General features: G+C 54.1%; 1 protein-coding gene across 4 annotated transcripts in view; it reads right to left on the reverse strand.

The window, feature by feature from the left end:
• Positions 1-16,853, reverse strand: part of UNC5B (unc-5 netrin receptor B) — a 90,182-nt gene that overhangs the window by 22,329 nt on the left and 51,000 nt on the right. For 2 of the 4 annotated variants that reach the window (XM_054436003.2, XM_054436001.2), the window contains exon 2: positions 635-859. In XM_054436003.2, coding sequence (XP_054291978.1) covers positions 635-859 — 225 coding nt within the window. Of the gene's footprint in view, positions 1-634; positions 860-6,175; positions 6,234-6,734; positions 7,049-7,163; positions 7,230-16,853 lie in introns of those variants that run through there. The other 2 variants (XM_054436002.2, XM_063669911.1) reach the window with 2 other exon arrangements.

Consider the following 16,853-nt stretch of genomic DNA (forward strand, 5'->3'; position numbering starts at 1 on the left):
GAAGGGACCCCACGCTTCCTCAAGTTTCCCAGTTTCGGCTGCTCTCCTCATTCCCTCCAGATTTGGGCTACATCCCAGCACCACTTGGATGGTTATTTACTTAATACTATCAACTTTTTCTTTTTAACCTAAAACAATTTATTTCAACACAGGAAATGCCCTATCATTATTGTGAATGGAAACCAGTATCACTTTCCACAAACAGAAGGGAACTGTAAAAATAACGATTGCATTGAATTCTGGGTCGGTGCCGTGGGGTGCCAGGGCTGTGAGGCAGAGACCTGCCTTCTTTGTTAAACAGGGAGATTAGCAGGTGTTTGGGAGGGCTCAAGAGCCCCCACCTGACGGGAACTTGCTCCCTAACAGAAGCAGAAGGATGGAGAGAAAGTGGAAAAGGGAGTGAGGGCTCACAGGGCACTCGGTGCTGTCGAATGCAGTGGGGATGGTCCCAAAGTCAGGCTGGGACACGTGGACAGCACTTGGGGAAATGCTAACCCAAGGTGAAGCTCGGGGTGGGTGGTGGGGAACTGAGGACCAGGGGGCACCATGGCTGTGTGAAGTCTCACATGGAACTAGGCCTGTGCCTCTGGGCCTGGGGTGTCCTGGGGTGCCCAGGCAAGTGGGGCGGGCTCACCGGTGGCCTCATCCAGGCCTTCCTGTGTGACGTGGTCGTTCTGGCTGACCCACTCGCCGTTGCACTTGAAGTAGATCTGTGTGGCGGGGAAGGCACGGCAGCGGAGCTCCACAGGCTTGTTCTTCACAATGTAGGCGTCCTGTGGCTCCTGCAGGAAGTAGGGCAGCGGCTCTGCCGGTGCTGATGGGAAGGAGTCGGGGAGCACCTCGCTGCCAGAATCAGTGCCTGCAGAGTGAGTGGAGACCTCCATGAGGCTGTGTGCTGGGAGGGCCCTGTGGCACCCCTCGCCCACCCCGGAAGCCCACCGCAGACGAAGAGGACAAGGGAAGCAGAGGTGGGGCAGCCAGAGCCCTGCTGGGGATGCAATCTGCAACTGGGGTCAAGTCTGGCACTCCTGCGGCCTCAGTTTCCCATCTTGCCCTGCTTTTAAGAGGCTGGGATTTATAAAGATCCAGTTCCCACTCTGCGATGCTGTGTGACTGTACTTCATTATAGACAGAGCGGCCAGGGAGGTCCCGGGAGGGGAGGCGATCTGTCTGGGTGAGGACACCCCTTGGGCCCCCCTAACAGCGTCTGCTCCACTGTCCCTGCCCGGCCTCTATCCATTTCCTCATGGTGACGCCACCAGATGCAATGGGCTGGAAACGGGGCTGGAGCTCAAACCAGGCCAGCTCTGCCCTGGAGTCACAGCTGCCCTTTGCAGCCCCTGCCAGGCTGGCAAGCAGGACAGGAGCCAGGGCTGTGGGGCAGGGGTGGGGTAAGCCAGCTGAACCAGGCCTGGACTCCGCGGTGCTCGGCCCCCTGCAGGTCTCCTCCCCCAGGGGAAGCCCTCCTTCCCAGAAGCCTCCCCACAGAGGTCACCTCCCATGGTCTGTGGCTCTCACCCATCCCTTGGCCTCTTCTTCGCAACCCCCACCCCAGCCAGATCCAGCCCTCAGCACAACGGATGAGGAGACTTCAGAGCAGACAGAGGCTGTGCCTGTGGCAATCTCCTCCCACAAAGGGGGCCAGATGGAAATCCTGGCCCACCGTCTCCCTGGAAAGAACTGCACCTCAGGAGGTGAGACAAACAGGAAGGGGGGTGTGGCCACCGCCAGTGCCCAGAAGCGGGGGAAACCAGGCCGCCGACCTGCTGGTTTACAATCCACCTAGGAAAACGAATTTTCCAGTGCCAAATGCCAAATGATCAGGTGGCTTGGCACAAGCCATTGGGGGCTTGTCCTCTTCTGCTGACTGCCCAGAGGACACAGTGAATAAAGCTGTGGGGTGGCGCATGGCTGCCCAGCCCCTCCACCTAGAGGCCCCACTTACAGCCGAGGGAGGGGAGAGGGTGGTGTCCCAGGAGGCCTGTGTGGCCACTGGGATCGTGCACTTGTTCTCTGGTCTAGGAGGCCACATTTGGCCCTAGGGAGTCCCCCTACAGTCAGAGGGGCCAAGGGGACACCTGATTTTCCAAGAACAGAATGTCTGACTATGCTTTCTCTTTGTGGACCAGGAGACCGTGCTGAGACTGGGGAGCTTAGGAGGAAATGCATGAACTATCACTGGCTTGGGGCCTAGGCCCTGGGCAGTGTGTGTATGGGCGGTAGGGGTGGGGTAGCTAACAAGATGACACATGACTCCAGCTCCATTCAGCATATTCTGTAGTGCCCAGGGAGAGAACCTTAACTCCTACCTCGTTATGTCTGATGAGCACAAGAGGTGGACACCCTTACCCCATCTCTGGGCTGCTCTGAGGATGAGATAAACATGCATAAACGCCTAGGCGGGGCCTGGCACACAGTAGGTACATGTTGCTGCATCGAATGAACAACTAATGCTTACCCAGCATCAGGTGCTATGTTTGCAGGAATTTAAATTGTTAACTTAGCGAATTCTGGCACCAACCCTGTAAGGTATGTTCTATTAGTCCCCATTTTAGAGATGGGTAAATGGAGGCTCAGGGAGGTTAAGCAACTTGTCCAAGGTCATACAGCTAACAAGAGGCAGATCAAAAGTTTGAACTTGAGAAAAGACTTCAGTGTTTGGGCTGTTGCCCCAGACTCCACACCACCTATCATTGATCTATGTAGCTCTGTAATGGTGTGGGTGTCTCCACACCCAGGAATCCTAATAGCACCCTGACAGGGCCAGAACTCCACAGTCCACAGGGCTCTCTCATCAAGGGACCAGCAAGGCTGGAAATGTCCTCATTTCAAAGCAGAGGAAACTGAAGACCATTCAGATGGTTCCCATGACTCGCCCGAGGCCACCCGGTGAGTGGGTAGCTAATGTGGGAACAGCAAGGCAGATTCCTGAGGCCAGGCCAGGGCTCCCTGACACCTGCTTCCCACTGCTAGGTACAGGGACACGTTCACTACAGGCAAACTGGTAGCCCCCTAGGGCTGCTTGGGGATTTGATGAGGAGATGACACAGTGACTTGATCACAACCCAGAGAGCTGAACATTGGCTTTCAGTGGCCTGAGAGCTGGTTGCTGTGCATGCCCTGAGATGGCCACTGAGGCCTCCTTGCCAGGCCAGACAGCTCTGGGATAGCAGGATGGAGCCAGGAGGGCATCTGGGCAGCAGAGAACCTGCCAGGCTCCATGCCCACCACCCACCACCAGCATCTTGTCTCTGTCTCAGCCCTGAGGGGTGTGGGACAGAGCTCTGCCTTCAGACTCAGAGGCCCCTGGGTCTGAACCAGCCCCTTGCTGGCCTCACGCAGCTCATCTTTGAAATGGCAGGATTGAGCCTCCCTCTGGGGGTAGGTCATGGCCACAGGAGAAGGGGCATGGGGGCCCCTGGGTGCATGTCATGTGCCTGCCCCTATCTTCTAACCGCACTGCCCCCAGCCCTGGGGTGACAGCTGCCTCTGTGCTCTGCAGCACTGCAGGCTGTATTATGACTTTGTTTTATAACTCTAATGCAGACCCCTTATGAAGTGGGTGCAGACATGACTGAGGAAAGCAAACATTAGACATCCATTAGTGCAGCAGGCCCTGCGTCTGGCAGCCCCACCGCCCCACTCTTCCCACCCCGCCCCTCCTCTCAGCCCTGGTGCAAAGATTCAGCTCTGGCCTCGGCAGGGGCACAGGCCAAGTGTCCCCTCTGTGCCTCTCTGTTACAGCAGCACCGGATGGCTCTTGATGTAGCTGTTGCCCTCTTGCTGTGTCCCTATACCCTAGGTGTGCTGGAGGCAGAGACTGCCAGGACATAAGGAAGAATGAGAGGCCCACCTGAGGTTCCTGCCTGGAGGGACCATGAGTGGACACTGCTGGCCAGCACACAGAAGGTGCACAGTGAATGCAACTTCAGTAAGGAAGTAGGCCGGGCGCAGTGGCTCACGTCTGTAATCCCAGCATTTTGGGAGGCCAAGGTGGGTGGACTGCCTGAGCTCAGGAACTCGAGACCAGCCAGGCCAACGTGGCGGAACCCCATCTCTACTAAAAATACAAAAATTAGCCGGGCATGGTGGTGTGCACCTGTAATCCCAGCTACTCGGGAGGCTGAGGTGGGAGAACTGCTTGAACCTGAGAGGCGGAGGTTGCAGTGAGTGGAGATCGCACCACTGCACTCCAGCCTGGGCGACAAAGTGAGACTCTGTTTCCAAAACAACAACGACGAAAAAAAGTAAGAGAGTCAGTACTGGGCATGCCAGGGCCTGTGCAGAGCCCTCACTTCTCCTTGGCCCTGGCTTGGGCCCCAGTGACTGAGGAAGCCTTGAAAGGTGGGCTAGATGAGAGCGACCTATGGCCAGGCTGCACGGATACCAGCTGGGTGGGAGAATAATGGGGTCTCGGGGTTCCTGGATGCTTACCCTGCCGGGCGCTGCTCAGAGGGTGGTTCATATGAACTCAATGAGCTCCACAATAACCCTAGACAGAGATGTGCAAACGTTTTGATTTTTAGCGCCTCAGTAATTTTTTTTAAGCTATCCCAAGGCCAAAAAGAAGTCCCTAACAGGATTGTATTAGGTAATTAGATCCGAACAGCTTTGTAAATATTTATATCCTAAAATCTTAGGATAAATTGAAAGAAAAAATATATTTTTATCCCATTCCTAATAGCCACAAAGACTTACGAATGGGGATGTGTGCACCTGTCGGGCACTGCACAACTTCTCAAACTTTGGAATCCAAGTGGATGCCACTGCTCTTACTGTTTGTCATGGGTTATTCAAGTGCCACAATCCCAGCTTTGCAAAGATATGGTGCCAAATAAAGGAAAACAGAGTGATATGACACTGAAACTGTGGGCTACCTGGAGCTACTTGTTAGTGCAGTGTCTGACAGCTATCTAGTATTACCATGTCTCCCACATTAAAAATATCCCACAGCTCCCCTGTGAGCGTGCTGATGAACCCTGGGATAACTTGGCACATAGTTTGGGAACCACAGGCCTATGAGTTGGATATGATTATTATCCCCACAGTGCAAATGAGGAAACTGAGACCAAAAGTGTTTAAGTGACTGGCATAGAGCTATAAAGCTAGTAAGTGGCACCGCTAGGGGGCAAATTCAGGTAATCTGATACCAGAATCTGTCTTCCGAGCTCTGCTGAACTGGAAATGGGCATTTAGGTCTACTATGTGCTACTCCTTGCAATTCTTCCCATTTTACAAATGAAAACGTGGGGCAACAAGGGACATGAAGGGTCACCTGGTCGATGGCAGGAAGCAAGGCTTGAGCCATGTCTCTCAGCCCTGCCTCCCTGGCCTCTCTGCAGGACTTTCTGCTGCTCCATCTCTACAGAGGAACCACATCTAAGACAGGCTCCCCTAGAAGTCCTTGCCTCAGCCAGGCCGGATCTGGGTTTCCTGCTGGCAGGAAAATTCCCACATAAAGTGTTTTTTCCTAATAGTAGAACTCGTTTGGGCCTAAATTGCAAAAGTGCAGCCTGCCTTTAAAGCTGCATCCAAGAATGGTCCAGATATCCCGCCAAGAAGCTATGAAAGAAGACACATCCCTGCACAGATGTAATGACAAGACAGTCAAATGAAGGACAGGAAAGATTGCTGGAGGCAGAGGCCCTGGGTTTGCAACCCAGCTGGGGACTGGCATTGCCGTGTGGCCGTTCTCTCCCAGGCCCTGGAGTTTCCATCTGTAAAATGAGGAGGTTGGCCAAGTCAGTCTCTCAAGCCCTCCTCTGCTTCTAACACTTGGAGGTTTAAAGATCCCTTATGGGGAATCTGTTCATGTGTGAAAATGTCCTGTTGAGTAAATTTTTTTCTTCGGAAAGCAAATTTGCTTAAATTAGGGTCACTTTCCTTGCCATTGCTATACAGTGGTCCTAAAGCAGAGCGTGGGTAGAACCCGGGGAAGGAGGAGGAGGAAACACTTACTGTTGGGCTCGCCTAACCATGCTCCAGCCCACCCATCCCAGGCCTTAGATCAAAATGACCACCAGCACCTCTGGATGGGACCTCCGAGGGGTGCCATTCAAACTCTCACCTCTAATTTGCCTTTACCTGCCCATATGAGGTCTCTATAGAAGTTACTTAAAGGGCCATCTCATCCAACGTCTCCCATCAACTCCTCAGCCAACCTTGACTCACATACCTGTGGGGATGGGGAATTCATCACTGCTTTTCTCAGCCAGGTTCTTCTTTGGACAGACCTAATAGTTAGAAAAGCCTTCCTTACTCACAGCTGCAATTTGAGATTCCAGCCATCGCTAGACTTCTAATTTCTATTTTTTTTTTGAGACAGAGTCTCGCTCTGTGGCCCAGCTGGAGTGCAGTGGTGCAATCTCGGCTCACTGCAACCTCTGCCTCCCGGGTTCAAGCAACTCTCTGCCTCAGCCTCCTGAGTGGCTGGGATTACAGGCACCTGCCACCACAACTGGCTAATTTTTGTATTTTTAGTAGAGACGGGGTTTCACTATCTTGGCCAGGCTGGACTTGAACTCCTGATCTCATGATCTAACTGCCTCGGCCTCCCAAAGTGCTGGGATTACAGGCATGAGCCACCGCACCCAGCCTAGAATTCTAACTTCTAAACTAACTAAACAGCACACTTCTAACTAAACAGTGCACTTCCCAGTCTGGAGGTTGCAGCCTGGTCCCCCAGTCTGTCTTATCCAAATATTCTCTAGAAGACACAGTTTTGCACCCCTCACCTCCATGCTGGCTTCCTTATCGACAAGTTCCTCATGTCACCCACCCATTTAAAATGCAGGAGGGTGAGGTGACTAGGCTAGGGTCTAGAGGGCACCTTCCCGCTTCTAGCAAGTCTGTTTTGAGTCAGACAGCTCAAAGGCTCCTTTGCAGTTTTGGTGGCTGCTCCTGGAGGGCAGGGAACACACTATGCTCTTCCTGGTGTCCCCCATGGGCGACAGGGCACCCGTCTGGGAGTGGAGTGGAGCTTGTCGGACAGCAGGCCCTGTGCCCGTCTGTAGGCTTCTTCCCAGGGGCTGGGCCTGTGCAGCGCCTGCTGTGGAGACACAGGCTTGTATAAGAGGTGTCAGAATGTGACCCACCTGGATGAGCAGGAGTGAGGGCCCAGGAGGCGAAGGAATGACTTCAGGACAAATGTAAAGACACTGTACCTCTCAGAGGGTCTTCTCAGAGGAGGGGCGGCTCCAACATTCCTGAGACGGAGATTGTCACTATCCCTAGGGGAAGCCAGAGGAGTGCTGTGGCCCTTACCATGACTCTGAGCCTGGGCCCAGGCTGACCCAAGAGCCAGCAGTCCTGGTTCCAAGCCTCACCCTGCACTGTGAGACCTTGGGAGGTTGTTTGACCTCTCAGAGCCTCAGTTTCCCCATCGATAAAGAAGTGACTAGTAGTTCCTGCTCTGTCAACTTTGGGGTATTGCTGTGAAAGGTCAACTGAGAAAACAGATGCAAATATCTTTCTTAACAAGCACTGTGGGCCGGGCGCGGTGGCTCACGCCTGTAATCCCAGCACTTTGGAAGGCCAAGGCGGGCAGATCACCTGAGGTCAGGAGTTCGAGACAAGCCTGGACAACATGGCGAAAGCCTGTCTCTACTAAAAATACAAAAATTAGCTGGGTGTGGTGGCGGATGCCTGTAATCCCAGCTACTCGGGGGGGCTGAGGCACAAGAATTGCTTAAACCTGGGAGGTGGAAGTTGCAGTGAGCGAGATCTCACCACTGCATTCCAGCCTGGGTGATGGAGCAAGACTCCATCTCAAAACAAACAAACAAACAAACAAACAGGCAGCGCATGTGCCTGGGAGTGGCAGCAGGCAGGAGCTGTTCTCTAGCTGAACTGTGTGTGGGAGGTCAGAAACCCCAGACTGTTTCCTTGGCCTGGCACCATCTGAGCCCAAGTAGACCAGACACAGAAAGTCAACGTTCAGAGAGCCTGGAGCCCTTGGAGCCCCGCATTCTACCGGCTCAGAGAGGGGAAGTGACTAATGCAACACCACACAGCAAATTAACAGCCAAGCTGGACCAGAGCCCAGTTGCTCATTCAGGACTGAGGAGGGAGAGGGGGCCCAGAAGGACAGCACAGCCATGGCAGGGTTGTGGGTGAAGGCTTGGGCTCTGTGATTCCCATGCCTGGGATGGAAATTCCTGCTATCCATCTCAGCCGGGTCCACTTCCGGTCAGCCCTGTTGCCCAGGGTGGAGACCTCAGAGGGAGGCTGCTGTGGTCTGGTAGGGAAGGCCTTGTAAACCCCCACCGCTGGCTTTTGTCTGCAGGCCTGGGACCCCCAGGCTTACCACCAGGGGTGGGCATCTGTAGCCATGCAGGGCTGTGTGTCTCCACGGCTGACTGGCTCAGGACGGGGAGGGGAGAAGGAGTCAGGCGGGAGGTGAGGACAGAGAAACGCCCCACGCTGGGCACATTTATCATCAGCAATCACAGTCTTTCTCTAGCCCCTGGACACCGGCTAATTCTCCCCAGACTTGACCTCCCACTGCATGGAAAATCTCTCCCATTCACTGCGTGGCTGATGTGCTCAGTGGGGAGTGGGGAGAGTTGGGGGAGAGGAGCCCATTTATTATTATGTTTTAAAAACACACAACCTCACACGGAAGGACCCCTCCCTGGACACAAAGCCCTTCCTCCATCTGGCCCTGGCTCCTTGTGGCTGTGGGGTTCAGGCAGGGGCCCCCCTCGGAGGCAGTCACAATGGCCGTTACCGATGACAAATGGGGGCTGGCGGGCTCGGGGGACACCGAGTCATTCCTAACAAAGGTGGCTCCTCACGCAGCCCTTTTCCCACACCCTCTGCACCCATCTGTGCCCTGACATCACTTCCTCTGCTGTCACAGGAAGCGGCTTCGCCAAGGTGACCAGCTGGGGCAGGGGCCTGCATCCTGAAGCGGGTGTCCATCTGCTCCTGTGAAACGTCTCCCTTGAAGGACCGTGGGGCAGGTGAAGAAGTGGATGGGAGGCTGGGGTCGAGGCCCCAGGGCAGGTGCAGTGCTGGGATGAGCCCGGGCCTGGCTATGGGGGCCACACTGCTTACAGAGCTGGAAAGGGCACTAGAGTCACTGGGTCACTGGCCACCCTGACTCCCACCCCCAAGGCCCTCCCTCCAGATCCTTCCTCTGGCTTTGGGTTCCTTTGGCTCAGTCTTGGAGCTAATTTTTGGTTCCTTTTCCAAGTTTCAGGTCTGATGGGGTCACTGTGATGGAGGCCTGGGCCCTGAGGAGGGGATATTCTGTTTCCCCTACTTTTCCCAGACAAGGAGCTCAAAGCCCTCTCATCCATGCTCCTGCAGATAATAAGCATACTCCAGCACCTGACACTTGAAATCCTGTGTGTTCCAACGAAACAGTGCACACTATTGTCAACACAATGACCCTGCGAAGCTGTTCCATTTTACAGATGCGAAAATGAGGCAGAGGAGTGAAAGGGCGTGTTCGAGGTCACAGCCACCAAAACCCAGCAGGGGCAGCTATTGTTCTGTCCTCTCAGGAGCTCGCTAGCTTGCTGGAGGGGACGGGGTCTCAGCTTCCTGACTCCAGCACTTGGCTTCCCTTGCTCTGTGGACCTGCCCCTCCCAAACTGAGATCCAGGGTTAAGGCCTGGGGCCAGCCTGGCCCCCAACTCAGTGACAGGTGGCGAGCCCCCTCAGACACACACGCTCCCACCAACTGGCCCACACATGCCCAGCCAGGTTACATCCACAGCTGTCTCCGGGGACACCCTGAGAGCCCCACCCAGGCTGGGACTGCAGCGCCTTTCTCAGGGTGGGCCTATGTTAATGCTGCTGTCCCCCTAAGGCAATGGCAGGCTCCCCACCTGTGACTCAGACCTGCTATTTTATAGGTCACCTCTCCCTGACCCAGGGTTGGCATGGGGTGAGTTTGAGCTGCCATCTGAGACTCCGCCAAGCACCCAGTTGTTCGGGTCCCATCTGGGGAGGGTGCCTGGTGGCTCCCTTTCCTTTACTCCACTTCCAGTCCGTGCTGCTGGAGGGACCTGGTGCTGCCAGATGAACCTGAAAGATGTGCCTCACACTGCACGACCGCCCCCACCACCCGCTGCAGTCTCCAAGCCCAGGTCTTGGACCCTTCCTCTCTCTGGGCTCCCTACCTTTCCTTTTGCCCCTAAAATCCACTTTCCTCTTAACACCAGAGTGATCTCATAAGAGAGAAACCCTGCCCTCTAGTGGTGTACAGCCTCCTGCGGCTTCTCTGTGCCCCTGGAGAAAGTCCTAAGCTACCCAGAACCCTCCAACTTCATGGACTCACCAATCTTCCCTCCCTCCCTCCCTGACTCCCACCCTCCCTTCCTTCCTCCCTCCCTCCCTTCCTTCTGCAGAGTCTCACTCTGTCACCCAGGCTGGAGTGCAGCAGCATGATCTCAGCTCACTGCAACCTCCGCCTCCCAGGTTCTCCTGCTTCAGCCTCCCAAGTATCTGAGATTACAGGCACATACCACCACGCCCAGCTAATTTTTGTGTTTTTAGTAGAGATGGGGTTTCACCATGTTGCCCAGGCTGGTCTCGAACTCCTGACCTCAGGTGATCCACCTGCCTCGGCTTCCCAAAGTGCTGGGATTAAAGGCGTGAGCCACTGCGCCCGGCCAACTCACCTATCTTTCACTGTGCTCCAAGCCCCACCAGGCGTGTTTCCCCGAGACATGCCTTGCTTGTTCCAGCCTCAGCGCCTCTGCTGGTCTCTTCTTTTGGAGTGCCTCCCCCAACCCCTCCCACACACACATATTCTCTTGGCTGACTCTTTGTCATTGAGATCCCGACTCAAATGCCACCTCTCCAGTGAGGCCTTCCCTGACCACCCAGTGAAAATGCACCATCCTCTTTCCTCCCTGTGCTATCTCCCCAATGCCTTTTTTTCTCTTGGCAGGCTCGCCTCCCTCTGGAATGACCTTCTTTGTGTATGTGTTTGTTAGCTTGCTGTCTGTTTCTGGACAGAAAAGAACTTGCCTTTCTGGAAGGCAAGTTCCTCGAGGGCCTGGGAATCTTGTTTGCGGTGTAGATGGGCCCACTGGGGACACAGGACAAGCACTGGGGTGGCAAGTGGAGGGGGAGGGAGCAGTCAGAGGGGGTTTGGGCAGCAGGAGCGGGTAGAAGGGCTGACCTGGGCTACAGGAGCCCATCCCTTCGGAAATTCCATGCTGCAGGACTCCACTAACTGATGGAACTTCACAGACCATCTAATCACTGCCCTCAAGGATAGAGACCAGAGAGGGTGTGGTCTGGCTTCAGATCACACAGCACCTGAGCAGCAGAGCCAGAAAGAGAAACTGCGCACCAGACTCCCAGGAAAGGAGAAGTTGGGGGGGGTGGACTTCATTTTTCTAAACTCCTTTTTTTTAATTGAAAACAGATTTTTGGGTTTATTCTGATTACAAAGGTAGTAGCCTCATTGTAAACAATCTAGAAAAAAAATAAAGATGAAAATAAAAGCCGCCCCATTCCCACCCCAGCTGAGTTACACTGGATGTTGATCCTCTCTGACTTTTTTAGATGCATGAATATTTAGTTACCTAAATCTGGTCTCACCATGTAAGTTGCATATCCTGTGCTTTCCCTTAAAGGCTGTTGACTGAGGACTTTTGAATCATAAGCAGAACACGCCGGGCATCTCTCTCCATCTCCCCCTCCAGCCCCAGCATGGTCACACGTGCCAGACGGGTGAGGGCCAGCTGGGCTGCCTGCTCCTGCCACGCGTTTCAGGTTGCTGGAGGAGCTGAAGGACGCAGAGCTGGCACGGGGAGTGAGCCTGGCAATGCCGTCAAGTTGGCTGTGTGTTTGGGTTCTGGGCAGGAAGATGCCCAGTGTCCTGTCACTTTCTCCCAGAAAAGCCCAAAACGCCTTGGTACAGTCTTGGGTCTGGGGGCTGCCCGGACAAGGCCAGACAGGACAGTGCTTACATCCCCATGCCGCCCTGAAAGCCCAGGGTTAAGGCTGTTCTTAGAGCACCCAGGGCACAAAAATTTCCCTGTCTCCCTCAGCGCCACGCTCTAGAACCAAACAACCCTTCCTTGCAAAGGGGAGGCAACTGCCAAACACATTTCCAAGTGGAAAAACTGCTGCAGTCCTTGCCTGCTGCCTGCTGTCAGCACCACCACCAGGAGGCAGCTCAGACCCTGGGCTATGGGGCCCTCAAAACTGCATCCAAGCCCTTCACCTCCAGTCGGGGACCCTTCACCTCCAGCTGGGGACCCTTCACCTCCAGCTGGGGACCCTTCCCCTCCAGCTGGGGACCCTGAGGCCAGAGAGGGGCAATGACTTGTGCAAGGGCAAACAAACAGTCTGTGGCTGCAGCGTCACTCCTATCTTGGCATCACACTGGCATAAAGGAAGTCACAGAAGGGCCAGAGAAAAACGGGTGGCCAGACTCTGGCCTTTGCCGATCTGTGAAATGGGCATGAGAAGGGGAGGGCAAATGGGTGAGATAAGCAGAGGTAGAGATGGTGCCACGAGGAGAGGGAGAAAGAGCCCCTGAGAGCGCCTGGCAGTAGGGGGTGAATAGAAGGGGTCCTTGGAACTGGGTAGGGGCTTCCCCTTGGATTTTTCTGAATGTGGAAGCCACTTGGATTCCTGCTCAGTCCCCAGGGGTGAGGGAGGAAGGCAGCCATCTCTGGCCTCCATTCCCAAGGCAGGACTGGGGCTCAGATTCCATGGGCCCCAGGGAGAGCAGGCCTTGTAGACTCAGAGTCCCGGGAACATCCTGGGGACCTCAGAGGGGTAGTAATTTGCCTCAGGTCACACAGCAGCTAGGAGGCCAAGCCAGGACTGGAATGTGGGCATCCTGGCATGTAGGCCATGGTTCCTGTGTTTGCCTCTCTGGTCCCAGTGCTGGGAAAGACCCCGGCCCTGGGTTTGGGTGAGCAGCTGAGTTGTCAGCTGGTGAGATATGGGGAGACAGGTGGCACTGGCCAAGGGGAAGGCCTGTGTGGCTGCACAGATGCACTTCGAGGGAGGCAGATGGTGAGCAAGCACTCACTCCCATTCATTCATTCATTCACTCATTCATCAAACACTTCCTGGGGGCCTCCTCTTGACCATGCCTGTGGTGAGGCTCAGAGAGCAATAACCAAGCTTCAGTTCCACCAGTGGGAAGCTCACAGCAAAGTTTCAGGGTTAAGAACCCAGACATGGAGACTTCTTAGACCAGCGCCCAGTCTGCATCCAGCCTACCCCCATAGCCATGTAATGGTCCCTTTGCCTGCCCACCCACCATCAGTGCAGAAATCAATCCATAGCTCTTTCAGTAGCTGTCTCCTCCTCGGCCAAGGAACCAGCTGACTCTCTCTAGGAAGCAGGCTTTAACTACTTCCAATTTGATGACTATAGGGATTTTTCAATCTCCAGGCTCTTATAATCCCATGCGTTTCTTGAGGCGAAATGCGTTGGTGCTGTCAGTGACTCACGAGACAACCCTGGGGCGGCCACTTCCCTCTGGGCCTCAATTTTCCTTTCTGAGAAATGGGACCACTTTTACTTGCTTTGACTGACAGGGCTGTTGGAAACACCAAAGTCAGAAGTACAAAAATATTTTGCCAGCTGGGCAGCCCTATGCACTAGCTAATTTCTATTACAAGAGTCCCCGTATCTGTGGGGGATACGTTCCAAGACTCCCCGTGGATGCGTGAAAACTTGAATAGTACCAAGCTGTAGATAGACTATTTTTTTTTTCGATCTGATAATGGAGACAGCCACTGAATGACTAAGGGACGGGTGGTGTATACGGTGTGGACACCCTGGACAAAGGGATGGTTCACATCCTGGGCAGGATGGAGTGAGATAGTGGGAGATTCCATCATGCTACTCAGAATTGCACACAATTTAAAACATGTGAACTGCTGATTTCTGGAATGTTCTATTTAATATTTTGGTGTCGCAGTTGGCCATGGGTAACTGAAACTGTGGACAGGGAGACCTCGAGTAAGGGGGGCTATTGTACTCCATTCTCAGGAAGAAACAGTGAGTGGACCTTTCAGGCTGCCAGGGCCTCGGCGAGCCCCACACCTCGCCTCCACCCCTGCCCCAGCCTCCCAGCTGCTGCCTTGGCCCACTCTGTGATGACACAGAGCTGCAAAAGGGCTGATGCAAGCTAGAAGGAGGGAATGAAACAGACTCGTGTGGGGCGGATGGAGTGCCATCTCCAGCCCCGAGGGACGCCTGTCCCTGCTCCCGCCTGCTTGTTTGCAGCTGCTGATGTAATTGCCGGGCCGCCTTGGCTCAGGGCTCGGCCTGCTCCCCATGTCCTCTGAGTGAGCAGCAGAGGAAGGGTGCAAGGGCCAGAGGGCAGGCATCCAGCTGAGGACACCATGAGAGGGCTCCTCCAGGAGGGGCACCAGGATGCGGGGAGGGTGAAGGGAAGCAAAAAGCCCGAAACCTGCAGGAGGTTAGCCAAGGAGAAGGCGCTCTGGAGTGCGTGGGACCTGCTTCAATCCCATCCTTCCCCCATTCGCTGGGGGAACCACTCCCTGCCTCTGAGCCTGGTTCCCCTCACAGCTGCAGGATCTCATGAAATGAGCCTGGTACATGTCAGGCACTAAGTTTGTCAGTTCCCTTCTAGGGATTTCTTGAGGGGGGGATAAGGAAGTATGAGGTAGGGGTGAAAAAAGAAAGGATACAAGCACGGCCCAGTGACAGGAAATACCAGAACACTTTTGGGCCACCCGTTCAGTGGGTGACTCTGGGCCCTAGTCTTAGCTCCTGGGACCTCGGTTTGTTTCTCTGTAGAATAGGTGCACCATCACCGTTCCCACCTCACAGAGATAGCTAGAGGCCAGAGGTGTGAAAGAAAGTGTGGCATCACACTAAGGCATGTGGCCAGCATGGGGGACCTGGGGACAGCCAGCAGTCGGGGTGGGGTGCCTCACCAAGAGCCTGGGGCTCCCAGAGGCTGGGCAAGCCCTTACCAAGCAGTGGAAGCACAGGGAAGGTGGGGCCCGTCCACTGTGCTTGCTGCCCGGCTGGCCCAGAGCCTCTCCTTAGGGAGGAAGAGGAGCGCACGGCTCCCCTGAGGCCTCCAATTGCCACTGAAAACACACGGGTGGAGGGGAAGAGAGCAAAGACTTGTTCCTGGAAGCTGCCAGGCCACAGCATGCAGCCGAGGCCCCTATGAGCCCAGGGTCTGGGGATCGCCACATCACCAGACTGTCATTCTCAGAGCTAGTTTCCCTGAGAAAGCGGCAGAGAAAAGTTCTTAGTTCACGCGTCTCTTTGGTTGGCATCATAAGCTCAGGGAAGACAGGGAGCCCCTGCTAGACAGGGCAGGCCAGGTGGGGAGGAAATGTCCATCCCAGACACCCCTGATGCCCTCACCCTGCAAGGGTTACCTTTGTTACCCGGGCCCCCAGTCCCGCCAGGTTGCCCTAGAGGGGAAGCTTCAGCCCAGCTGGGATTAAACGGCTTCCCTGGCCACAAAGATCCACCTTTCCCTTTAGTACCTCTTCAGCGCTAGCAGGTAATTCAGGTAACGAGTTAACAGCTACCATTTACAGTGCTAACTAGCTCTCAGGTTCTGCGCCAAGTACTTGGAATAATTATCTAACTGAACCCTCCCAACAACTCTTTCTGGTAGGTATTCTTATCATTAGCCCCAGTTTGCAGGCACAGGGAGATTAAGTTACTTGCCTAATGTCACAGAGCAGGGTTGTCAGCATTTGAATCTGGGTCTCTTTGACTCTAAGCCCATAATCTTTTTTTTTTTTTTTTTTTAAATAGAGACAGGGGTCTCAGTATGTTGCCTAGGCTGGTCTCAAACTCCTGGGCTCCAGCAATCCTCCCATTTCGGCTTCCCAAAATGCTGGGATTACAGGTATGAGCCATGGCGCTCAGCCAAGCCCATCCTCTTTAACCTTGGTGCCAGTGGTACTCAAACCACGGCCTGCACCAGGACCACCTGGAGTGCTTGCTAAAACCCAGGCTCCTGCCCCCAGGTTCTGATTCAGTCGGCGTGGGGTGGGCAAGAGACATTTCTAAGAAATGTCTAGGTGCTGCTGCCAGTCCACACACGGCTCTATGCTCTCTTGCCTCCCAACAGAAATATCAAACGCTTAGTGCACATAATGGTGCTTAACATATGTCAGCTTCCTTTTCCTTAACACTTCTATGATTCAGCTGGAGACTTTTCAAAAGGAGCTGAAGGAATTACACAGCAGCATGGTGCCAGGCTTTAGCTATCTGAGCCAGAATCAGGACCTGTTGTGTGGCAATAACAGTAAATGATGGCCATCACCTGTGGTCCTGCAAATTCGCCTCTCTGGGCCTCCATTTCCTTCTCTGCAGAATGGGGTAATAGTATTTCTAGCATGGATTAGACACGTTAATACACGCAATGAGCTTAGGAGTGCTGGGCATGTTCAAAAGACTTAATGAATAAAAGCGGCATTCTTGTTTTTTTTATTATTATTGCTAATACCTATATCTTCTACATTATTTCATTTAATTGTTGCAGCAATCCTATGAGGTTGGTATCAATAGCCATCTCTATTGTTTATCTAAAGTGCAAAGTCAGACAGTTACTAAGTGGCAGAGGAAAGATTCTAAGCCAGGTTTGCCACCCCACGGGCAGGAACTGTCCACCATTAGCAAATAGGGATGCCCACTCTGACTGCTTCCTCTGGAAAGGATAAAGAGTTATTTTCTTATATTTCCAGCAATTCCTTCTAGTTCAACATTCCCCATTCCCTGGCACCCATTTAGCTCAGAGTACATCAATATCACTGGCGAAGGAAGAATGTCTCAAATGGGGCAACCAGAAGCTGTGTCAGCCACCAATGCTTGGTGACCTTGGGCAGCTAGACTCCCTCCCTGTCTGTCCGTTTGTCCCCTGG

This window comes from Pongo pygmaeus, chromosome 8, assembly GCF_028885625.2.
Source record: "Pongo pygmaeus isolate AG05252 chromosome 8, NHGRI_mPonPyg2-v2.0_pri, whole genome shotgun sequence".
Taxonomy (NCBI): domain Eukaryota; kingdom Metazoa; phylum Chordata; class Mammalia; order Primates; family Hominidae; genus Pongo; species Pongo pygmaeus.